We start from the raw sequence: 26104 nt of genomic DNA on the forward strand, positions 1-26104 counted from the left end.
CCTATCTATCGCCCTCTATCTATCTATCTATCTACCTATCTATCGCCCTCTATCTATCTATCTATCTACCTATCTATCGCCCTCTATCTATCTATCTATCTACCTATCTATCGCCCTCTATCTATCTATCTATCTATCTATCTCTCTATCTATCGCCCTCTATCTACCTATCGCCCTCTATCTATCTATCTATCCCCCTCTATCTACCTATCGCCCTCTATCTATCTATCTATCTATCCCCCTCTATCTACCTATCGCCCTCTATCTATCTATCTATCCCCCTCTATCTACCTATCGCCCTCTATCTATCTATCTATCCCCCTCTATCTACCTATCGCCCTCTATCTATCTATCTATCTATCTATCTATCTATCTATCTATCTATCTATCCCCCTCTATCTACCTATCGCCCTCTATCTATCTATCTATCTATCCCCCTCTATCTACCTATCGCCCTCTATCTATCTATCTATCTATCTATCCCCCTCTATCTACCTATCGCCCTCTATCTATCTATCTATCTATCTATCCCCCTCTATCCACCTATCGCCCTCTATCTATCTATCTATCCATCCCCCTCACTCTATCCATCCCCCTCACTCTATCCATCCCCCTCACTCTATCCATCGCCCTCACTCTATCCATCCCCCTCACTCTATCCATCCCCCTCACTCTATCCATCGCCCTCACTCTATCCATCGCATCACCACAGCATCACTCAGCGCCACCACAGCATCACTCAGCGCCACAATTCAACAACAACTGGTTCAAATATGTTCTCTCAATGTTTCAAGCTTTATTACAAATGTAACAAAAAGATGTTAATATTTCACTACTGTTCTTGGATTTTCGTCACAATAAAATACACTGAACATAATCTTCACAAAAGTTATTTACGAAAGTTTAAGCTATTGCCATTATAAATTACAATAACTTTTATTTAAGTATTTATTATTTAAAAAAAATAAGCCATTGTTATTTGTAATATCAATACATCTAAGTCACTTAAATACAACACATATTGCATTACAAATGCTATAGGTGTCACATTTGCGAAAGTTAAAACTATTGCCATTGTAAATAACAGCTATTATTTTCGCTATTTTCAAAACCAACACATAAAACATTTGTCATTTACAATACCAATAGCTCAAACTTTCCTAATGCGAGACCTATTACATTGCAAATGCTTGTTAATCCTTTAATGTATTGCACAAAACCGTGTTTATGATCTGAATAGTAAAATGTTTCACTCCTCTTTAGGAAACATTTTGATAGTTCACTTTGTTTCGGCAATCACTCGTGGTACATTTGCACAATGTTTAAACATTTTAGAAGATCATATCGACTAACCTCTTTTTGCAGCATAGGTTTTGCAGGTACATGTAAGTTCTAAAGCCTTTACCCACAGAAATGTTGTAGGTTTTAGCACCCCATCAATGTCTTCACAATCAAATTCACACGGATCTTTCTCTACATATCCATGATCCAAAACATTTACACATCTTCTGATGAAGTAGAACTCTATTTTAATGTGTCCAGTCCACGCACAGAATATGAAGTCGGTGGAAGGTCACGTAGTAGGACTGATCTCTTGAACTCACTGTACCGAAGATCGTAAAATGTGTTGCAGTCAAAAATCGTTTTTCACACGCATAAGGTATTTTTCCACATCTGTAAAGTCACATTCTTCTTCTGTCTTAGCAAATCCTTTTAGAAAATTCACAGGTTCAGCAGCTAAGCACCAAGCTTTGTTACAATTTTGCTCGTAGTGTCACCCGTAAGAATATTTGCCTTGATTAGAACACTGGGCATCTCTGGGTCAAATTTCTTGTACAGAATACGAAGTGGGATTAAGGTATTTTCTCGCTTGTTCCATAACGTATCCATAACTCTGCCAATCCTGGTTTTATGAACATTGTAACATATATAAGTAGCAGAGTAATAACATCTGTGTAATTTGACTCAATTGGAACCATTTCAAACATCCCACTTAAGGTATGGCACAACACGAAGGTCAGCTTCCTTCAATTTGCAGTTACTTTCTTGAACAATATGGCCTGTACCTTTTGAATGCATCTCTGCAGCACCATCTCTTTATTGACTATCATTCTACTTGCAGTATTTGGAAATCAAATGTTTACTGAAGCAACAACAATTTTATAGTGAGTTAACACCTTTAGGTTCATCTTGGTCGATGTTGATGACCAGAATTTATCAAGTTGCACAGGTATAGGTGGCGAGTGTTTGATACAGGCAAGGTCCATTGTTCCACTTGTAGACATTAGTCGGATTCTCTCTCAATCTTTGATGGATAGTTCAATATAACTGTCAAAGACAATGTGCAGTTCTTGCGAAGTAGAACAGTCTGAACGACCTCTCTGAGGTTTTGCATGCATTAAACCTTGACCATTCGCAGATAATGAGTTTGTGGGAAGATCATGCAACAGAATGTCCTTGATAAGTTAACCCCTTCTTTTGCTACATCCAGCTCTCTGTGCTTGCGTAAATGGTTTTTTTTGGTGACCTGTTTTGTAGTGGAGGGTTGGACGAAACTGTTACTATGACAATTATAGCGTGGAAGTTTAGCTTTAGTGATTATGTCAAACAGCTTCTCTCTTTCAATACAAATCTCTTTCAGTTCTGCATATAGTTTCAATCCATGTTCCAGGCCATCTAGTAGATGTGTCTTTATATTGTTAGCCACATTGTTTAGTCCAAAGTTATGTAGTCTCACAGGCTCCGTCATTTCTAAAGGGTTTTCTTGCTGCTGCATGAAATGAAGAAGGCTGTCAACATGTTTATTAAAGTTTTCCCCTCAAGTTCCTTATGAGGAACAGTTTCGCGATGGTCTATTTATTTTGAATTTGTAATCTCTCTGAAAGATTGCATATACAAGGGATTTAATTGTATACTATCTACCATTGAGCAACATATTCACTTTTACGTGTCTGACCAACAATTCCCTTGGACGGTGGTTTGGGACATCAGAGCATGAATTCCAGCCCACGGAGGAACTGGCTTTTCATCCTTCAGTCCGTACTGAATAAGCGATATGATAAATTCAGTTAAATCTGCTTTTGCAGACTGCAGGATCAGGTAGAAGAAGATTCATGTCCTCCGCCACTGTCACAGCTTGTTTTCTAGCAGCTACTTTTTTGGTACAGTCTTGAAAAAGCACTGTGACAGTATCGTGTGCTGGATGTTCCAGACAAAGAACAGCTGTCATCAAATAATCAAGAGCAGCAATTGTAAATCCTTTCCTGTGAACTGACTTGGAAGTGCTGTGCTTGTTGGATTCACAAGATTTTACAGCATGAGCTGCTAACAAGTTTCTGCCCCGTACTATGTCGTTATAATTTGTTGATACACCAATCCTATTCATTGAATTTATTAGCTCTCTAATTTTGCACTTGTCATAGATTGCATGGGCAGTCATCATGTGTAGCGAAGTTTTCTTTTTGCCTTGATGTGAATCATAAACCCTGATTTGGGAAAGATAGTACATTTGCACAGCATAATCCTGTCAGGTCATGGGATTGTCTTCCACTTAGCTTTATATCTTTAAAGCCATCATAAATGTTGTCTGCTTCTGTTCCAAACCCAAGAACTTTAATTTGTAACAGTTTCCTTTGCTTATATTAAACAATGATGTAAAAAATGTTAAGACCATATCAGGCATTTTTGTTGACTCCCATCATTTGCGGAGCTCTGAGGCATAACAAAGTTTTTTCATTAAGTCTAAAATCTAATTCTTTCAGGACGTTTCTTAAAATGGTTCCTGCTGATTTTACTGCATCCTGTGATCTTATTTTGGCAGCAAGAACTTGGAGTCCAATCAGCTGAGACCATCATAAGTGGCTCATTCTTTTTGTTAGACTGACAAAAACAAATTCTGGCATTGTACATTCTCTTTTTTTAAAAAAAAAAAAGAACTTTTTATTGTTATGGAAGCAGGGTATTCTGTACAGTGCCTCTTCTGAGGGATAACATAACCAAGCATCAAATAACCAGGCAGCGCCTAACACAGCCATTCAGCCCACAGCCCGGGGGCCGGGCGGCGTTACAAGTCCACGTCATCGGATCACTACTGCCCAGAGAACAAATCGAGGAAAACTGCATGTACTATCAATACGGAAATGGTCAACACTTTTTTCTCTCGCCACCCCCCGCCCCCCCCCCCCCCCACAAACGTTTGTTCCATGAAAGTATATACATTACAATGTCTCAAGCAACTAAACCATTTGGTCATTTCAGGCAGCAACTATACTTCTATACCCCTCTCCACCTCCTTCAGTTTCCAAAGATCAATCCCCTAATGATGCACCCCTTATGTAAAACTGGGACCCCCTCGGGCCCTCCCCCTCCTCTGCTCTCTGGGAATGAAATAACCTAAACCTCTCTTCCCTCCCCTCCCAGCCCCCTGTCTAAGCCATGATAGTGTCGCCATTTTGCCCAGACTCTGCGGAATTTTTTCGGGCATCCCCCGCCTTGTAAGTCACTCTTTCAGCTGCCATATATGGGTCTAGCCCTCTCCTCCATTCCTCTGTCAGGCGGCTCCTGCGCTCCCCAGTGTTTTGGAATGTCCCGTTTCGCTGCCACCAGTGCTAGCACCAGGAAAGTGATGAGTGGGCGCGGGAGGTCAACCTCAGTAGTCAAACCCAGCAACGCCAACTTAGGCTCCTGTTGGAGTGGAACTCCCAAAACCTCTCCCAGTTCAGTGAATATGTGTGTCCAATAGATCTATTTCCTATTACATGCCCATATAGTGTGGAAGAAGTCTCCCTCCTGCTGCAGGCACCTGAGGCAATGGGCGTCTGCCACTCTCCTCATACGGAGGAGACGTTGTCCATCGTAGTACGTTCTGTGTAGCACATTAAGTTGGATGAGGCGTAATCTCGATTTGATTGCCACCTCCCTAGGGTGCATCAGGGCCATCTCCCAATCTAGGTCTTCCATCTCTTCTACCTCCGCCTCCCACACGCCTCTGAGCTTTGCCAGATCTCCCAACATGTTGTTCGTTAAAGTCTTGTAGGTAAGGGAAACCGCCTGTCCCACCATCTGTTCCTGGAGTAAGCGCCCCTCTAGCGGCGCGTATTCCGGGATGTCCTGTAACGGTATATTCTGAACCCTCCACGCATTGCGGAACTGTAGGTATTTAAAGAGCTGCGACTCGTGGAGGCCGAAGTCTCCCTGCAGGGCCCCAAAGGACTTCAGTTCCCCCTTAACAATCACATCTCCTATAGTGGAGATGCCTATATCGTCCCATCGTTGGAATCCGCGTAGTTTGCTGAGTTCTGTCAGCCAGTAACAGTGCCACAGCGGAGTCTGCCGTGTGAGCTTCTTCTCCCACCCGATACGTTTCGTGGCCCTAGTCCAAGCTGTGAGGGTCTGGACCGTTGCCGGAAGGAGCCGCGCCCGTCCGGTACCACCATATAGGTAGCTTAGTAGGTTCATAGGCGACATTTTATGCCTCTCCAAGGCATACGTCGGGTGGTCCGCAGGGTATGCAGCCAGGCATTGATCGGCGTCAGATGCTCCGCCCAGTAGTACGCCCCCAGGTTAGGCAGCGAAATGCCTCCACTGTATTGGTGCCTCTGGAGTGTGGTTAGGGCCACCCGTGGTTGCTTACCCAGCCACAGAAAAGTGCGCAGGTCCGAATGGATTCTATTGAACACCGCAACCGGTATCGGATAATACTCGTTTTGCAGCGCTTAAAGAAATTTTGGCAGGATGATCATTTTGTACATGGCCGCTCTACCCAGGAGTGTGAGTGGGAGCTGTCTCCAACGGTCCATGTCAGCTACTGCATTCACTATGATACGCTCCAGATTCCTCCAAAACGATAAAGCCACATTCGAGGTGATGTAGACTCCGAGGTATTGAAAGCCTTCAGTGGTAGTCAGGAGTCGCTCCGGTAGCCATCCCCATCGGTCCTGTCCCCCCGGGTCGTACAGGATGGACTTATGCCAATTTATGGTGTGGCCCACCCTCCGGCCGTATAGCGCTAATTCCTGAAATGGCCCCGGGACTGTGGACTCTGGTCTTGTTATGTAGAGGAGGACATTGTCCGCATATAGCAATCTTTTCTTGGCCTTGCTCAGTGCCTGGTTTCACAAAACCTGTTATGTCCTCGTTCTGTCTGATCCTGGCTGCCAGTATCTCGATGGTGAGTGTAAAAAGTAGGGGAGAGAGGGGGCACCCCTGCCGGGTACCCCTCCCGATCGGGAATTCTCGGGACAGTCTGCCATTTACCCGCACCCTCGCTCTCGGGGTAGTATAGAGGAGCTGGACCCACCTCTGGAATTTTTGGCCAAAGCCAAACTTCTGGAGCACAGCCGTAAGAAAATGCCAGTGTACGCGTCAAAGGCTTTTTCCGCGTCAAGGGAGAGGAACCAGTGGGGTTCAACTCGTCCCCTCATCTCCTGTAGCCAATTTTGTGTCCTTCTCAAGTTCAATTTAGTCGCCCTATCCGGTAGGAAGCCGGACTGATCCAGGTGTATGAGATCGGGTATGACCAACCTCAGACGTCCCGCCAGGATTGTCGCTAGGATCTTCACCTCCATATTCAGGAGAGATATCGGGTGGTAGGATACAGTCCTCCCGAGGCTTACCTTCTTTATAAATCGGCACTATCGTGGCCGAAGAGAGATCCGGTGGTAGCTCCCCTTCCTGATAAGCGTCAGAGTAGAGACTCTTAAGGTGACAAGATAAGAGGTACGCCGTACGCTTAAAAAATTCTGCGGGAAAGCCATTAGGCCCCGGTGTTTTCCCCGGTTTCAATTTAGCAATGGCTTCAGTTATGTCCTCTGTCGAGATGTCCGCCTCTAAGCCCACGACAGCCTCCGGAGTCAGCACCGGAATGTCTGTCCGAGACATGTAACGCAATGGCTCGTCGCTTGTCCCCAAGGCCTGCGCTGCATAGAAGCCTTCATAGTGAGTGGCGAAAACATTGGGTATCTCCCAGTCTGCACACACTAGCAACCCCTCACCGTTTCTAATAGTGTCCACCCATCTTGCCGCTCTCTACTTTTTACTAAGCCACGCCAGTAGCTTGCCGGACTTGTCTCCCACGTCAGAGACGGTGGAGGGTGGTTAGGGATTGCGTCTTCGCCTCATTAGTTACCAGCTCTCTGTATCGCCTCTGGGCGTCTAACAACCGTCTAAGGGTCTCAGAGTTCCTCTTGCGTTGGTACGCCCTTTCCAAGTCTAGCACCGTTCGTTCCACCGCGGTAACGTCGGCATGGCCCTTACGCCTTTCCTCCCTCAGCCTGACTCCTATTCTGTCTCTCAAGACCAATTTTAGGGCTTCCCAGAATGTGACCCCGGAGTCCACTGTGCCCTCGTTCTCGGCCACGTAGACCTTGATGTCAGCTCTAAGACCCCTGACTATAGATGCGTTCTGTAGGTCCCATGCCGCAAGGCGCCAGGAGGAATCCAACGTGCCCCGACCTCCTCCTACCCTCACAAACAAAGGCGAGTGGTCGGACACGCCTCTGGCGTTATATTCCGCAGTATCCGTACCCCTCAAGTGTTGTCTGGACATGAAGACATAGTCTAGTCTCGAACACCTTATGTGCCCAGGAGTAATACGAGTAAGCTGTTTGGGTGGGGTGGAGCCACCGCCATATATCCAACAGTCCTAAGTTGTGCATCGTGCGTGAAAGCGCCGTCTGGGCCTCCCCTCTAGCCGTATCCCCTGATCGGTCTCGTAATTCCATGACACCATTAAAATCTCCCCCCACCACTTGGATCGTGTCCGCCGTGTCTAGCAGAATAGTGGCTATAGCCTTGAGTGTTCGTGCCTGTAGTTTGGGCGGGGCATACACTGAGATTATTGTGTATATGTTCCTATTCCATGATCCCTGCACCCCTACATATGTTCCTAGTGGATCCACCCAAGTTCGAGTTATATGAAATGGTGAGGTCTTTTTGATGAAAACCGTCACCCCCCTAGAATCTGCTGTGTACTCTGCATGAGCCAGAACTCTATATCGACCCCTTGCAATGAAAGCACGCTGTGTACCCTTGAGGTGAGTTTCCTGTAAGAGAGTGATGTCGGGGTCTACTCTTTTGATGTAGGCATTCACAAGCCCTCTCTTAATCTTGGCTCCTAGCCCATTGACATTCCAGGACAGGATGCTAACTCCCTTCTCACCCAAGCTTGCTGTGTCTAGCGTATGCGACATTTGAGCCCCGGGTATCGTCTCGAAGGCGGATACTCCATCATTCGCAAAAGGGCAATCCCCTGTGTACGAGGGTCGTGGCAATTTACAGCATGTTTCCCAGCCACTTCCCGACTACTTTGCTGCATCTGTATAGGGTTATTCTCTGGCCTACCTTTGTGGTGAGCGTGTTCAAAGTATGCTGCTGCCCTGTCCCCACCCTCTTCCCCCCCCCCCTCCCCAACATTCCCCACCCGAACCCCAACCTGAGTTAACTTGGAAGACACCCTCCCACCCCACACCTCCCTCCCCATCCAGTCGCACCCTGACACAGGACAAGACTATCCGCAGGAGTAGGCCTGTCGCCCACCCACACATCCCACCCTTCAAAAAGTCAAAAACAGTAAAAAATGAAAAGAACAGAAAGGGGGTGCCAACTTGCGTGCTTCCCTAAGACGTGCTGCCATCCCCACTGTCCAGGTGCACCATTGTTCACGAACGGGAGTCTTGCGTGTCCATTACTGAGGCACTGATCTGCCCCGAAGAATCATGTTCCAGGTGTCGGATCGCCTCTACCAGCGGGTGTACCGAGCCCGGCCCCCCTCCCTCATCCTCTCCTCCAGATGCACGGCTCCTCAGGTCCTCCTCCTCATTCCCCTTCTGAACGGACATCATTCCGGAGACAACTGAATCTTGAGCCCGGCACAGATTTGTCTCCTGACGACGACGCCCTCCCGCGCCGTGTGTCCTCTGATACTTGGTCCCGGTATGGAGTGGCCGGGGTCTGTTTCTTCACCCTCCGTGACTTCCGCCTCTGTGGCTTTGGCAGTTCCCACTGAGATCTTTGCCTTACTGATCTATCCAACTCTTCTCTTCCGGCCGTCTCCCTGCTGTTAAGGATGGGACGCTCTTCAAGCCACTGCCATGCATCGTCCGGGTGCGTGAAGAATATCGAGGATTGCGAGAGTTGTCAATTCTCCATTCAAATCTCTCCAGCCCACTCCCTGGCAGGGCTACTGATCTACCGCCCCCCAGGTGCCCCAGGCAATTTTATCAATGCCATCATTGTATCTGTATCTCAACTAGCTTCGTCCACCTCCAACTTCCTTATGCTTGGTGACTTAAACTTCCACTTCATGGACCCCACGGACCGAGTAGCCTCGGACCTTCGACATGATTTAACATCTCTAAAGATCCAACTAGTGAACAATGAGCCTACCCATGAGAAGGGCCACCTATTGGACCCCATCCTTACCAATATAGCAGCTATTACCACCAAATCACCTGTGACCCTCCCATGGACGGACCATTTCCTGGTCCCTATTTCCTGGGAAATCTCCACACCGACCCTCCCAACCCCTAAAACCCAGGTTATTGACCGACAATGGCGCAAACTGTCACCTGAGAAATGGGCTGCCATCCTTGCAGATTCCATCCCCGAGCTCTCCTCTGACCCCACTACGGCTGACAAACAGTTTAGTGATTGGATTACCTCATCCCTAGACACTATGCTTCTGAAAACTACCACCTTTAAACAGTCCAAAAGATTATCCCCCGCTCTATGGTACACCCCAGAGCTCAAAGCTCTGCGTCAGGAGTGTAAGAAAACCGAACGCGTATGGAGACGTGACAAATCAGAAATCAACAAAAACATCTACTCTACTTCTCTTCTAACCTATAAAACCGCTATTCGCAAAACCAAAAGCGTGTTCTTTCAGGAGAGAATAGAGGAAGCGGGATGCTCCAGTAAGGAAGCATACGGCATCCTTAAAGAGCTTTAAAAAAACCCAAGAACAGGGACTGGGACTTCCCTCCGACCCTAGAGCCGACCAAGAGAAATGCCAACAACTGGCTAATTTCTTCCAGGATAAAATTCGATCAATTTTGGACTCCATTCCCCCCTCGAGCCCGTGGGAAGAGACCGTTCCTTCATACACGACATCTTCCACTTGTCTCTCCACGTGGGGCCAGGTTACCATAGACGAAGTGAGAAATACGTTTAACTCCATGAAGAGCGGCTCCCCTATGGACCCTGCTCCTCTCGGGATCCTCAAGGAGGTAGCCCCCACAATCATCCCCCCCCTCACTCATCTTATCAATACCTCACTCCAACAAGGAGTTGTACCCTTGAGCTGGAAGACGGCGGTCGTAAAAGCCCTATTGAAGAAACCTTCTTTCGACCCTGAGAATCTGGCGAACTACAGGCCCATTTCCCTACTCCCAGGAGTCAGTAAGATTGCGGAAAAATTAGTCAATAGGACACTTTCGCAGTTTCTGGAGGCCAACGATAAACTAAAAAGCTCCCAGACGGGCTTCCGACCAGGGCAGGGCACTGACATCGCCTTCCTGGCAGCGGTAGAGGAGGCCAAAACGCTACTGGATGGGGGAGGATCAGTGGCAGTGATCCTCCTCGACCTTAGCGCGGCGTTCGATACCGTTGACCACCAACTCCTCATCGAAAGATTGGAAAGAGTTGGAGTGAAGGGTACAGCCCTATCCTGGCTTTCATCCTTCCTGGCCCAACGGACCTACCAGATCTGGAAGAAGAACGCCCGCTCCTCCGAAATGCCCCTCCAATGTGGTGTGCCTCAGGGCTCTTCCCTGAGCCCCACATTATTTAATATCTATATGTCCACATTGGAGGAGGTTATCACCCCATTCGGAGTGAGCGTCGTCAGCTATGCTGACGACACACAACTAGTGGTGTCTTTGTCCCACCCCAAACAACAGAAAGCCGACCTATTCAACTGCCTTACGCAGGTCCACCGATGGATGAATAGATCAGCCCTAAAGCTAAATGGGACGAAAACCGAGGTCCTCATACTTGGCCCGAAAGGAACCTCACTCCCCCTGGACATCTGGCCAGCCTGTCTAGGTCCTCCCCCGATCCAAAAACAGAGGTAAAAAGTCTGGGTGTGTGGATTGACTCTGATCTCTCATTTGCTACGCAAGCAAAGAAGGTAGCAGGGACCTGCTTTGGTCTCCTAAAATCGCTGAGAAAAGTCCTGCCCCTTCTTCCCCCCAAGTCCCAAAAATTGCTAATCCAAGGTCTCATAATATCGAGACTGGATTACAGCAATGTGATTTATCTGGGCGCTCCTGAAGCGACCCTTAATAAACTTCAGAGAATCCAGAACACCGCTGCCCGGATTATCACAAACACCCCGGCCAGATCATCTGCAAAACCTGCTCTCAAATTCCTTCATTGGCTCCCCATAAGGGAGCGAGTCAAATTCAAGGCCTTATGCCTCGTCTACAAAACATTGCATAACCAAGGCCCCCCAGTCCTCAGCAATTTTATCACCCCTTATAAAACCACTAGATCCCTCCGTTCTAACGCAGAAAACCTCATCAATACCCCAAGATTCAGGAAAGCCCGATCAGGAGGAAGACGCTTTTCGGTACAAGCTGTTCGCCTTTGGAATTCACTCCCTCGCGACCTGCGTCTTGAACCACAATATCTGCGCTTCAGGAAGCAGCTAAAGACGCATCTCTTCCCCTAGTTTTTGCTTGGGCCCCCCCCTCCTCCTGAATCCTCATCCCTCCTCTTTTCTGCTCTCTGCTCCTGGTCCACAGGTTTGTAGAATTAGGGTTTTTTAGCGCTGGGATACCTCCGGGTGACTACGCGCTTTATAAAAAAAAAAAAAATATCGACTTGTCCTTGTATAGTGCCTTAAGTTTAGCGGGGAAGAGGAGCATGTATGAGATATTCAGGGTTCTTAGTTTCGCCTTCACTGCATCGAATGAGCGGCGTTGCTTCTGCACCTCTTGACTATAATCTGGGAAAATCATTATCGTCGTGTTTTCCAGTCGGATCTCCCCCAGTTTCCTTGCCTCTCTCAGGATCAAGTCTCTGTCAGCGAAGTTTAGGATGCGGGCGATAACCGGCCTTGGTCTCGCCCCTTCAGGCGGTTTTGCCAGGAGGGCCCTATGCGCTCGTTCGATAATAAAGCATGGGGAGAACTGCACATCAGGGAACGTCTGTCAGCCACGTGCGGAGGAACGACGTCATACTCGTCCCCTCGATTCCTTCTCTGAATCCCACAAAGCGCAGGTTGTTGCGCCTTGCCCTGTTTTCGGCGTCGTCCACCTTCCACAGCAGCTGACGGTGGGAGGCTTGCAGTTCCGCCATGTCTCTTTTCAGGGTGGAGACCGAATCCTCGGTCTCGCCAATCCTCGTTTCGGTCGCCGTTACCCTGTCGGACAGCTTGCGGAAATCTTGCCGGAGCAATGTCACTTCAGAGCCCACCTCCAGTGCCGCTCGTGACTCCGGGATATCTGTCCTGGAAGCCTGGATGGCCTCCCATCAGCAGTGCCGTGTCAGTCCGTGCCCCAGGCGTCGCCGGTAGAGACTTCATCTGGTGTCTTGGCGCCTCAAAGTTATCCATAGGTCCCAGTTTCTGTGGTTTGGGGAGCGTATCTCTCTTGCCCATGGTTGTTTGCGTCTTCGGGGTTACCCCCCCCTCCGCCAAAGATCTCCAATACCCTGGGTGTCTCACGGCGCGCCAACCCTTTCTTCGAGTGCTGGTATTTGAGGGTATGAAGTCCTGGGCCCCTCCAGCCTCTGCAGCCCACTGCTGCCTCTCTCTAGGGACGAGCACTGCTTCCTCCAGGGACAACCAGACCGAAGAGACACCAACGCCGGCCCCCCAGCCCGGGCCGATATCACTCAAGGGGCAGGGCAGGTCCCAGATGTAGCTCCAATTGCTAAATCCCAGACCGGAGGCTCCAGACCAGGCCCCGTAGCGCCAGAGGGTTGGCCCCGTAGCGCCAGAGGGTTGTCCCCGTAGGGGGGAAAGTCCGCCACCAATGTTTCTGCGGCCGCGGCTGGGCGAGGCAGGCTCCTCCCCAGCTCCACCTGTGCAAGCGCTTCCCGCGAGCCGCCAACTCCTCACATCCCCCGGTGCACACCAGCCGTCTCTCGCCGGTAATCAGGGCTCGGGTACCCGGGCCACCATCTTGGTAAAGGGCGGCCTGTCCCGTGGTGTCACGATCACTCTCTCACTGGGCTCTCAGCCTCACTGCCTCACCCCCCTCACAGGCGCCTCCAGTATTTCGCCACCTCCTCTCAGCCTCCGGTGCACTCCAGCGGCTTCCCGCCCACTGTTCAGGGTTCGTGGTCAGCGTCCGCCATGTTGGTAAAGGGCGGCCGGTCCCGCTGTGCCGCGGCCTCTCCCACCGGATCCCTGAATTCACCGCCTCGCCCCAATCACGGGCGCCAGCCGCAGTCCACAGGCTCTCCTCGTCCTCCGGTGTATGCCAGCGGCCCTCCGCCCGTTGATCAGGGCTCGGTCGCCGCGGCCGCCATTTTGCCTGTGTACGAGAGTTCCACGGACCTCCAGACAAAGTCTGAATAACTGAGGGACCCGATCACGCCTTCGCCGGGCGAACAGTCCCGCTGGCTCAGGGGGAGTTTTTGCTCCCGATTAATGTGTTGGGTGCCCTGGAGTATTGTTGTAATGTCGGATTCTGTAGCAGCACGGCGGGACTTCCGGCGCGGCACTTCCTACCCGGCCATGCTGCTGGCCACGCCCCCGCATTGTACATTCTCATCAAAAAACCTTAATTTAATTTCATGGGTCAATACACTTTCATCACTGTTAACCCTTATTTCTGTGATTTCTCGGAGTGTGAACCCGTAGCCAGCCCTTGAGAGATTTTAAAACTCAATTGTCTTTTTCAAAGAATGCAAACTTAACTGAAGACTGACTGTTCGCTGTTGCTTGGAGATCATTGTTAATTCACATTTTCGAATATATGTATATATGCAGTTCAGGTGGGCATACAGATCAGCTGCCAAAACATTCACCTCGCGGTTTAGATCAGCTACTCAGTTGAAGACTTCATAGTGGAAGAATCTAGCTGCAGATAAAAACATTTGCCCTTTGAGACTCATATACTCTGTACTTTGTTCATTTGTCCAGCCCTTTAACCATTGTTCTGATTTAACCACAGGTAACACATTAAAGATTCTTTGCTTTCTGAGCAGTTGTTGGAGGTGGATGAGAGGCAGCAATCTATCTTTTATGTGGATATTGGTTGTTGTCGCTTTCTCAGAAGAGGCTGATTCTTGTGGTGTTTCACTGGTTTCTGCAATTTTTTGACACATTTTTTCCAGGCTTTTCTCCATTGTATGTGACTTGTAGCACTTGTTACAATGATAAAATATTTGATCCTCTTGACCCATCTGTTTTAATCTTTTGTGAAGTTTGCCTAGTCGTATTTCTGCAGCATCTCGCACTCTGTTCTGTCCAGCCGCAGTTGATGCTAGCTTTTCTTTCGGATTAGTTTGGGATATGACACATTTCTTTGTTGAAGGAGTCCTCAAATTATGTCGTTCGCAGTACTCTGTCAGGAGGTAAAGATCCTCTGCTACCACCTGCTTCGCTCAAGTTTACAAGTTTGAATCAATGGAAAACCTGAAACGATAATAAAATAAATTACCAATATGATAGTTAAAACACATCAGTATAGAGCTGCCGTTTTGGAAAATGGCAGAAGAGTTTCTTTGAAGAGTTACTTAGTCTCTATAAAACTACTTGGGCCCCCAAACCTATGTTTTGACCCTGAAATGAAGTATGTAGGTCTCATGGTTCCTGAAAAATTACATCATCACTGCAACACATCTGCCATTTTTCAAAATGTCCTCCAGAAAAATTCAGCCGGGATTAGCAAAGTCTACACAAGCTAAATTACTTCGCTAATTATGCAAAAACACAAAAAAAATGTTGTCCCGAGATTCAATTTTTATATTACGGAGTTATATCTAGGGACCAAGACTCGGACCTGTGTAATTAGCTGAGTAGTCAGATTCTGAAGAAGTTTTAATCCACTGTTTTGGCAGACAGCCAAGGTGTAAACTATTTAAATAGTCTAGCCTTGAAAATGCAAACAGCAAGACTGCCAAGCAAGACCCTAACAAGAAGAGGATACATACACCATATTGCTGAGAAAGGCTTTTAAAGCTGCAGTCAACGCAAAGATCCATTGCATCCAAAACCTAATAGACAGGGCTGGGGCTTTAGTCGAAATTGGAAGGCCAGACTTTGGAAGGGGTCTGAGGGGGAACAGAAATTACTGTTGCTCTGATAGCCACAATCTTGTTTTTTCCCCCCATTTAATTCCAGGATTTGGCATCAGTGCAGCCCTTAATGCTTATTAGACATTCTTACTGCCTTGTAATGGAACAGGTTCTGAGCGTTTACATGACTTTTAGAAAACCCTAAACAACATTAGTTTGGCCATGCCCATCAAGAGAGTGACTTAGGACTATGGCATGAGTCTCCCTATAACTCTTCCTACACTAAAGTCCTACATAATATTAAAAAACGTAAATTAAAGATAGTAAGGTTAAACGGAATAGACTGTGAAGTGTAGCGATTGATCATTGAAGGAGTTCATGCAGATGCTAGTTCCCTGGTGGTTGTGGATGGTCTGGTCCAGGATGGGCTCTGCTTTAGTCTTATTGACAATAGCCGTTTCCATAACTCTTTTGTTCTGTTCAGAACTTTATTTTCTGTTCCAGTATGCACCATATGAAATTGTTGTAGTGTTGTTGGTCCAATTCTTTTACGCATGACCTTACACCATCAACAGTATAACTATCATTATTCTACTGTTAACTTTCTCCTTTGGTGGTATGTTTCTTTTGATATTCCAATTCTATTAAATGACTTGCTGGTGGAAACTTCTAGGACTAAACTGGGAGGGTTTGTCTTTGATACTAAACTCACTTTACATTTTCTATTGCAGGCAGGCTGAGGTCCTGAAGGCTGACATGACAGGTAAGTGTACTGCACCTTCTTTTTAATATGTTATTTATTCAACTAGACCTTAAAATAGCCCTGTCATCCTTAGCATTCTTGTACATTCTTAATGTAGGCAGGCACAGGTATTTGGGTGATCAAGTTTGCAACAAGGTAAATTTAACATTGAGAAATTCTTGTGAGTAAACCAAACTGGGTTATTGTGTTTAATGTAGACCATTTGTGGTTGAGTATTTAAAACTTTTTTCCAGCAAGGTTTTCATTAATGTTTCTGAAAATACAATACAGTAAGTACACCACACCCACAAAAGTTGCAATATGTTTTTTTAAGTCAGTCTGTTAAAGAAAAAGGAAATAAACTATACTCACTCCAAACCCATGTATCACTTAACTTCTCATATACTGTGACGACTGACAAAGAGCTTTGAACTGATTGTTTACCCTATGACCAGCGCCCTTATGGAAGACTGAGGATACCAGTGCCACTACTTGGATTCAATGTTTTTTTCCTTTGCTACCTAGTAAGACCTTAAGAGATGAGATCTGCTGCCTGAAAACAAGGTGAACTTGCCAAAGTATGGTGATCCACCAACATATATTCCAGCAGAGGCTTAAAAGACTATGCAATATTTCTAATGCTCTTTCCTCGCATTAGCCAGTAGCTTTATGGCCATGATATTCCAGATGTGCATGTAACAAAGTGAGATTATAGGGACATCTTTCTCTTTCTTCACTATGACTGCCGCTCCTAAACTTTGCTGTGCCGAATCTGTCTGTTCAAGTCGGTTCTGCCACTGATGGGGATAGCTTTAGTCTGTCATTTAATAAAGCGTATAGCCTATTGGAAGGTGTACCGCCCTTGCTAGTTGATCACTGCACCCTTAGCTAACGTAATGTTTAAAATTTCAGACTTTCTCATTTAAAAACGTTTATATCCTGTTAAGTCTTGTAAAGTTATTAATTGTTTGATCACCTCAGTCAAAAAGCTGTCTTAATCTCCCAGATTTAGTAAAGCTTTCCAGGCAACAGAGATAGTTTATGCCTCTTGGCACAGATTGAATGCGCACAATTTCAGGGCACCCCTTTCGAGTTCCCCTCCACAGATGAACCTCTCCTGATGTAAGGCGTTGACTTTAATGGAGATATGATAGTAGGCCAGTTTCTTTTCATACATTTGTGGCAGAAATGAAAGATCATCTCAGTTTGTTCCAAGATTGACCAGTCCACTCAGTCTCAGGCTTTGTCTGCATCCAGTGGCATCAGAATTGCTGGTATGTTTTTAATTTTCACTGTCAAGTGAACCGCCTTCCTAATATTAGAGGGACTTATTGGTCAGTGGATTGTGTAGGGTAATGGCGCTCCTGGGAAATACGCAGTGAGTATGTACTAGTGTACAATTATGACTGCAGTGCATATGGGTGTGGAGAGCCACCCTCCTCCCCAATGTGTGGACAACCACTGATATAACAAAACAGTCCCTTGCATATGCTGACAGTAAATATTATGTATCATTGACAATAATAAAAAACACTCTTGTATCTCAGTTGAAACAGTCACTTCAATTAAATCTTGATCCTTAGCCAACACGTGTTTGGTCGCACTTAATTGATGTGCACAGCGACTTCTTCAGGGCTCTAATCTCTTTGCATGGATTCTCAGTTCCGATTGTATTTCCGACCCGGAATGGGATCTAGTTGCACAGTAACGGGCAACAATGATTACTGTGTCCAAGATTTAGTGTATTCCAGAATTCTTTTCTTAAGTGTGGATCTTGTGTATATAAGTCATAAATCCATCATGAAGAATGACAACATGGTATATTAAAGCCACTCTTTGGGGGCTAAGTGAGTCCCTCATTCCAGCAACCAAGTCTTTGCTGGTGTAAACCAAACCCTCTGTTCAGTAGCAGGGCTACCTATGAACCAACATGACATCTGCTTTGCCACCAAATATAACTCCATGTCCTTGGACAAATTCTGCCAGATGCATTCAAAGAGCAGGAGAAAGTGGAAGTCCAAACTAAGTATAACTGAACATGAGAAGCACAGCTGCTCACGGTCTTGTACCCGCTCGCCCTCCTAGGACAAAGTTTAAAAACTTGACCAGTTGCAAACGCAAGAAGTCCAGGTAAGGCTCCTTGCTTCTGTGACCCAGACTGAGTTTGGAGGGGCTGATTCCAGCATCAATGTCTGGTTTTGATCCAATTCTGGTGCCGGAGCTGGTGTACAGTGAATTCTCCAGGCCTCAGACTCCACATCAGATCGTGGCCTTTATGGACGCCAAGCTTCAACTTTTCAAAAATGTTCTTTACACCTCTGGCACGCCTTCAAATCCCATAGTTTCGTCTGCTCCTCTATTTAGTCCTCATTCTATGGTCTCCGACTGAACCCTGTTCAGCTTCAGCCTGTCCTACTTCCAGTGCTAGCATGGTTTGACCAAGCGCTGGGTAGTTGTACACCATTATTTGTTTTTAATCCTGCCCCAACTCTATTGATTCAGTGTTGGCATAGGCCAAAGTGTGTTCCATATGGTGCTATGAGATAACTAAGGTGCATCTTCAGGTTGATGAGGACTCTTGTCCAGTTCCTTTGCCTCAATACAAATATACTTTAGGAGGGTGGATACCCTCTACGGTACTGACATAAGTGCTCTGGAGCATGTGAATAGCATGGATGAAGAGGATGAGGGGCATAATTTGCTTCATGCTCACTATACTGATGGCCTATAACTTTACTTCCAAAATGTTAGTGGCTTTGACATGCTCCATCATTGGGGACCCAGTTGAGGAAAGTGCCTCTTTTGCTTTGGTGGTGCCTAGAGCTACTGAGTTTGTGGATCGGCTTGTGGAGAAGTGTAGCTCACTGGTTAGAGGAGGCAGACCTGGAAGCAGAGGTCAGCCCGGGACCAGGGTTCAATTCCCGGCTCGGCGGGGTCTTGAGTCCTAAAATGTCCATGGACTCGACAATTCTCGCTGCGGTGCCTACTCGATTCACAGGTTCACACTCTGCGACTCTGGGCAATAGCTTGCTTAATCTCCACAACGTCCCCTCGCGGCGGGAGGCCTGGCTTTCACCTTGAGGATACCCTGCCGGGGTTATCTCACAGGGGAATACCAGGACGGGTTCCCTAAGCAAGCGCTTAGAAACCGCTTGGTGATTTGTGCTATATAAATTCCTGTACATTTACATCTGTGTCTACTGTTGAGACTAAAGCCAATCTTCTGAGAGATGTTGCAGCCTGTTACTTCAGATTCAAAACCCTTGCTTCCATTCAACAATGCTGTGATGGAACCCTTCACTGCGAGCTGTTCCAGAGCTTTCTCAGCCCCATCTAAGTTATCCCTTTGCTCAGTGATATAGGGTTGCACCTGGTGATCCGAGCTTTTTGATGCAGCATATGACTCTTAAGGGCCGTCTTGTCCAAGTCTGTCAGTCTGCCAAGTGTTTTCTAGACTGTACCACTGGAAAAGGAGTCCTAACTGTAAATGTTGTGCAACTCCCTAAGCGGGACCAGTATGCCGAGACCTGTGTCCCGTGTACACTGTCACTGGAATAAAGCTATATCCAACTTATGAGACCTAATAAGGGCAAAACTTGTCTTTAGGTTATTTATGTTCCAGTTCAGACAGGGCCTGTCCCAGCAGTTTGGACTGCACTGTTCCAATTGGAGCATGGTTAAGACTGACTTGCTTAAGGCTGGATCAAATTTGAGGTGGCATGGCGTACAAAATAACGAAGGATGGGATGTGGCCCGAGTAATTAGCACTGTCTATAGATTAATTCAAGCATTCCAGCCATTACTTTTTTTGTATACTGCACTGTAAAGGTTGTGTGCCTCCTCAGTCGCTAAACCCATGCCTTCAGGGTCATGTTGAGATTTTGCCACCTTTGCTGAACGTGTTAGACAGCCAGGATGCAACAAACCAGATTCTGAGGTGTGGCTTGTACACTACGTACTGTCTCCTGGCTGTGGACATGAGTGTTGCAATCCAACTTTGAGCTTGGATGCGCACAACTTTTGTTTTATAGGTATGTTCCAGTCACTAATGGATATGCACTAAAGTGGCGCTAGGCTTTTTAATGAGAAGGTAGACTCTGCACTGCAGCACTTCAATAATAATAGTTATGGCACTTTCCCTGGGACTGGTTTTCTCCACGCATCATTTCCACCAGCACTTTTGCAAATTCAGTGTTAACTCAAGTCTTACCTTCTGCCAAAAGCAACCCTTGCTGCCTGTGTGCAACGGCTAGCCAATTACTTTTGTGGCTTGAAGGGCAGATGTGGTGGCTTTCGACTTTAGTTTCTCCTCCTGCTGTCATGTAAGACTGGTAGGAGGTGGAATTCACTATTGCCTTACTGCCTGGCGTGCGGCTATTTTTGACAGTGAGTTTTTTTAGTTTGGTCTGTTTAGTTACACCCCCGTTTCTTAGCTGCACCACCACACCACCCCATAGTTTTTTAGGTCTCGCCTGCAAATGCGCTTGTGCATTGCTGGCGAGATTACAGTAGGGGAAAAGAAAAGTACCAAAACGGCGGATTAGTTCATGTGAGACAGGCGCGTGCACAAGCCAGACACGTCGCACACCACCATTTGTCTGTGCCTCGCATCAGACTTCAAAGGCTGCCGATCCCACCCCAATCAGACTTCAAAAGCTGCCGCTCCCCCGCCCCCGCATCAAACTTCAAAGGAATGCGCTCCTGCTCCCCCACCACAGCAATGCAGAGAGCTTGTCTAAAAGGGTGGCAGATCATGCCTGTATTGTCTCCAGGGAGGTTTATACGTTGCTTAGCAAAGGTGCGATCAGGATGATGCCCATGGTGGAAATAGGTATGCAGTGTTATTCCCGATGCTTTGTTTCCCAAGAAGTATGGAGGCCTGAGACTGATTTTGAACCTCATACAACTGTACACCTTCCTCTGGAAAGTGAAGTTCTAAATGTCATCACTGGCCAAGGTCTGAATGATTAGATTACATCCGAGGATGTGTACTTCTGTGTGCTGACCATGCCCACAGACAGTACCTCAGTTTTCTGGTAGGATCAGAACATTTTTAATTCACTATCCTGCTTTTCGGCCTTACCTCAGACGCTCTGGTGTTCACAAAGATCATGTAGGTGACACTGTCCATCTTCCCAGTTGGAGATGCACATATTCCAACAACTGGAGACCGTTCTCCTTTTCCCAGCTAGAGCTTATGTTGATGATTGAAGCACCATTTCCTGGGGTGGGAGGAATGTGCTGAACAGAGCCTTTGGTCAGCGTTGGATCAACACCATCACATCAACATTTTTGACGTCTCATGCCATCCAGCTTGCCCTCAAGGCTTTTCTTCTATCAGAGACCGGGCAGTCGAGGTTCTAGCAGAATTCATGACTACAATGTGGTACTGCAATAAACAGGGAGTGTGGGATCAACTTTCCTCTGTTTGTAGACCTGGAGGCTGTGAAGGTAGCTGGTAACTCATGGGACCTCCCTGAGCACCAGTCGCCTTACTTCTCTCAGTATCAGTGCTTTTAAATTTGGCAGATGTCATCTGTCCAATCACACGTGATGTCTGCATCTGAAGGTGACGTGGAGTATTTTTACTGGTTGGAGTGAGGCTATGAGAGGTCTGTTTGCGATCTCTGACGGCGATCAATGCCTAGCCTCTTGCCCTCTGGAATTTCCTCCTTGAAGATTCCCAGAGGATGCGTTCCATCTTCAGTTGGTCTCAAGCCTCCTTTACACTTTTTTTCCCCTCTACCGCTAAACCCATGGATCCTGATTGCGATCAAGCGGGACCTGGCTCCGCTCATTCCGATAAACCTGAACTGTGCTCAGAGGGCCTGGTCGTCTGAGCTCCTTAATCTTGGCATATACCCTTTGATTTGACTTTGTCATTGGAAAGAATGGCTGTCCCAGCAACAGTGCAGATTCCCACATATGAACCCACCTCCACAATCTACACCTTATGTAGGAATGTGCCCCTATTTGCATGATTGGTTCCGACCCCCCTCACCCCCCTTTATGTCTGATGTTGATGCTCTTTGACTAAGTGTGCCCTGGGTTCCTGCCAACCAGGTACCCACAGCCCATGTTCTTTCCCTAAAACTGTAATGTTGCAAACCCAATTGGCAACTCTCTGGCGACATGTAAGTCACTTGTAAAAGGTACCACGGTTACCAAGAGCACTGTGACCAAAGAAGTCCTCCAAGGGCTGCAGCACATATTGTGCCACCCCTAGAGGCCCTGTCCCTTAACAAAGACACACACACCTTGCCATTGCAGGCTGCGTGTTTTGGTGAAGAGAAAAGTGAAGAGTCGTGGGATGTGTGCCATGGCTACAACCCACTGTCTATGGTACACATATGACACCCCTCTGGCAAAGTGCACTATACCACTGGTGATGGTACAGGTGCATGAGTCATGTACCCCTACAGTGTCTAAGTACATTCTTAGACCTTTTAAGTGCAGTAAAGCCATAAAGAGTATATGGTCTGGGAGTTAGTCATTCCGAACTCCACCCCGTCATAATGGCTTTGCTGAACCTTGGGAAGTTTGGTATCCATCTTCTCAGCACATTAAACCCACACTGATGTCAGTGTGGGATTCAATGGCAAATGCACTCAGAGGGCATCTTTGAGAGGCCCCCTGAAAAATTACATAACTTTAGTGTCCTGGTTGACGGACTGCTCGCCATCTGCCATACCCAGACATGTTTCTGGACCCCTGGGTCGAGAGCCTCCAACTCTTTTGGGGTCCTGAAAGAAAATGCATCCTGGGCAAAGGTGCCAAGCCTCCTCCCCCAGGATGGGCAGGGTCCATGAAGGGGAAGCTTCAAAGGTTTGCTACCTTTGATCTGACCCAGCAATTTGTGGCTCCCAGCAACTGCCCCCTACTGGTTCTGACTTTGGGCGGGAGATGGGGGGACCCAGCCTACCAGAGTGAGACTTACGCCACCTCCCACTGGAGGGTGGCATAATAGTGGGTCGACCCACCCCAAGGAAGGGACCCATGGTTCCCAACCTGTACCTACCTTAAACACCCCTAAATTTAGTCTTTAGTGGCAACCCCGAACCTTGCCTCCTCAGACAAGCAAGAAGGAGGACCGAAGAGCTGTGCTAAAGGAAGAAGAGGACACCAACTGGCTTGGCCCCAGCTTGAGCTGCTCCAGCGAAATTCTGTGTCCTGCAGCCAGCAGCCCACCAGTAACCCAAAGGACCAACCCTGCCTTCCCTCCAAAGACTTTTTCCAGTGAGCACTGTACTTCTCAAGAGACCCACTCTAGATCCGGCCAAATCCACGATTCTGCACCCGACTGCCAAATTCGAGTGGTCCAACACCACGAGGAGGTCTCCCTGGCGCCCTTGACCTGGGATCTGGTGAGCTCTGACCTGCCTCCAGGGGACACCTGGAGACTCTATCTGGATTGTGCCCCCGACTGCTACAGGAGCTAGTAAGGAACACCTGACGCGAAGACACCTCAGCCCCCGATGCCCCACTGTCTTGGGTGACCCTGCCAATGGTGTCCTGGAATCCCCCCTATTTCCCTCTCCACCCCGTGATCGCTTCCAGAAGATCTTCCTGCCCGATTCTACAGTGTTTGTTCCGATCGGAGCATCCCCATTGAAACTAACAGGGCTCCTAATTTCATCCTGCAGCAGTCCGCCCCTGTGGGTGCACCTTGCGTGCTAACTTGGATTCCCCTTTGCCCTGAGTTTAAGCAGAGGAGCACTGTTCTCTCTGCCCTAGCCAGCACGTAAGCAGCCAGCAACCAATGCCCCCATGCCCCATAGGCTAACATTGGGCATCAGCACTCTACACCCGACTGCCCAGGGGACCTGAGTGTACTTTTTGAGGGCATACTTGCCCCCTGCTGGGACCCTTGTTCTAACACCAGAAACTTAACCCTCAAGACCATTTACACACCTGCAATTCGATAACCTCATTTTTCCCCATAAATGTTGAGGTTGATTTGTATGGAAACTTAGTGTGTTTTGATAAACTGTTTTTTTTTTCAATCTTTATTTCGATCGATTTAGATCATAAAAGATGTACAAACAAGTATTCAATCAATATACAGATAATATCCACTAAACATCATTAAAAGGCATTACAAAAGCGTATTAAAATAATTTGCTATATATTACAATTACAGATCATCTATACAATTCTTTTATCCCGAGTCTAGCTCATATTTCAAAAGACTGGAGCGGATGTGCCACATCGCAGTTAAAAATTTTGCTACCGCAAACACAGTCGGAGGTGAGAGATCCGTCTTTAAAATTCTGTAGACAGGGAGGTATCGGCTGAAGCCCAAGTTTTTGAGAAGGGGAGCAAGCCAGTATTTCCTGGATCTTTGATAAGCCTTGCAGACATTTATATAATGTGCAGTTCATCTTCCAGATGGTGTGAACATGGCGGGCACTGTTCTCTAGATGGAGACTGGGCCCAGTGATTTTTAATGCCCTTATGGGAAGTTTTCCATAGCGCCTTTGCATAAATAATTTTCTGGTAAGGACGGGAGTAATACCATCTAACACACATTCAAGTTGATACGAGTCTTTAGATTTAATGAACAGATCTGTCAGAGACCCCTCCCGTATATTCCCCTTTGTAGCTGTTAGCTTCAGCTCATAAAAGTTCCTCAAAAGGAGTTTACGTGGAATCCTACTACATGCATTACGTGGATCTAGCCATAATTCTGGTCTACCTAATATCTCACATGTTTGTTTGATGTACCTTAACCATGGGATTTGTCTTGATTTGGGTAGACAAAGAATCTCTTGGAGCTCGTTCCTGTAGTTCATAAGTTCAGGCGCACTCCAGATACGGCGCCAGAAGGTTATTGGTCTTAATCCCAGCTCCTCCGAAATTGGTCTGAGACCGAAATCAAGTCTCAGCGGGAGAAGCGGGGTGCTTACAGATAATGCCGCCAACTGCCTGATAAATTTGTTTTCAGTAGTCTGCAGATTTTGAGCGGGAGTATGACCCCACAGTTCCCCTCCGTATAGAACTGCCCCTCTAGCCTGCATTTTATAAATTTCGAGGGCGGCACCAAAAGGGTTGTAGGTCGACCTACTTGCCATCCTAGAAATACCACCCGTTAACTGGACCAATTTCATATTAGCCTTGATCCGGTGCGTGTCCCAAGACATATCCTGATTGATGGTTACGCCCAGGTATTCAAAGGTAAGAACCCTCTCTAGTCTTGATAGACCTATAGTAGGGTTGGGGAGTGTTGCGGGAGGGGGGTTGAGGATCATAAATTTGGTTTTTGAAGCATTGATCTCAAGCCCCCGCTCCACACAGAAAGCTGAAGACCCGTCCAGGACCCTTTGTATTCCCCTGGGGGACTTGGACAGCAGCAGGGTGTCGTCCGCGAACATAATAGCGGGCACCCTGCTGCCGTTCAACTTGGGCTCATCAGTGTCACCCATCCTGGTCAGGTGGGCAATTACCCCGTTGACAAAGAGGCAGAACAGGGTCGGTGCAAGCACACAACCCTGTCTCACCCCCCTGTCAACGGGGAACCTGCCAGAAAGTGCCCCATTTCTTCCGCACCTGACACGTGCAAAATTTCCCTGGTGTAATCTGATCAAAATGGTCAGGATGTCAGCCGGAATGCCCAGCTCTGACAGTACGGTCCAGAGTCTATCTCTGGGTACTAAATCGCAGGCGGCTCGCAGGTCCACGAATACCGTGTACAAGCTACCGCCCTCGATTTTACCGCAGTCTTCCAAAACAGGAGATTCAGGCGGAAGATCTGGTCTATAGTAGAGACCCCTCTTCTGAATCCCGCCTGATGGGGACTAAGAATGGTAAATTCCTCTATCCAATTTTGGAGGCAGTCTAATATCAGCCTGCCAAATAGCTTCTGGGGTACATCTATGAGGCTAAGGGACCTGTAGTTGGCTGGGAGCAGAGGTGATCCCTTCTTGAATATGGGAACAATCTCTGCGCCCAGCCAAGTACAGGGGACCTCCATACCCCTTAAGACAGCATTAAATATCAGGACCAAGTAGGAAGCCCATACGTCAGGCTCCTGCTTGAATAGGTCACCCGGCAGGCCATCCAATCCTGGCACTTTGCCTGGTGCCAGCCCCGCAATGGCTGCTCGCACTTTCATCTCTGTGAAGAGATCCCCCTCCACTGTTGCATTAATATTAGGAGGAGTGTCATTGGTGACATCAT

At 47.4% G+C, this 26104-nt stretch overlaps 1 protein-coding gene across 4 annotated transcripts in view; it reads left to right on the top strand.

Moving 5' to 3' along the window:
• SMG7 (SMG7 nonsense mediated mRNA decay factor) overlaps positions 1-26104 on the top strand; it is a 582851-nt gene that overhangs the window by 122215 nt on the left and 434532 nt on the right. For all 4 annotated transcript variants that reach the window (XM_086955704.1, XM_086955713.1, XM_086955721.1 and 1 more), the window contains exon 2: positions 15918-15949. In XM_086955704.1, the coding sequence (XP_086811830.1) occupies positions 15918-15949 (32 nt within the window). The remainder of the gene's footprint in view (positions 1-15917; positions 15950-26104) is intronic.

Source organism: Lissotriton vulgaris, chromosome 1_1, assembly GCF_964263255.1.
Source record: "Lissotriton vulgaris chromosome 1_1, aLisVul1.2, whole genome shotgun sequence".
Classification (NCBI taxonomy): domain Eukaryota; kingdom Metazoa; phylum Chordata; class Amphibia; order Caudata; family Salamandridae; genus Lissotriton; species Lissotriton vulgaris.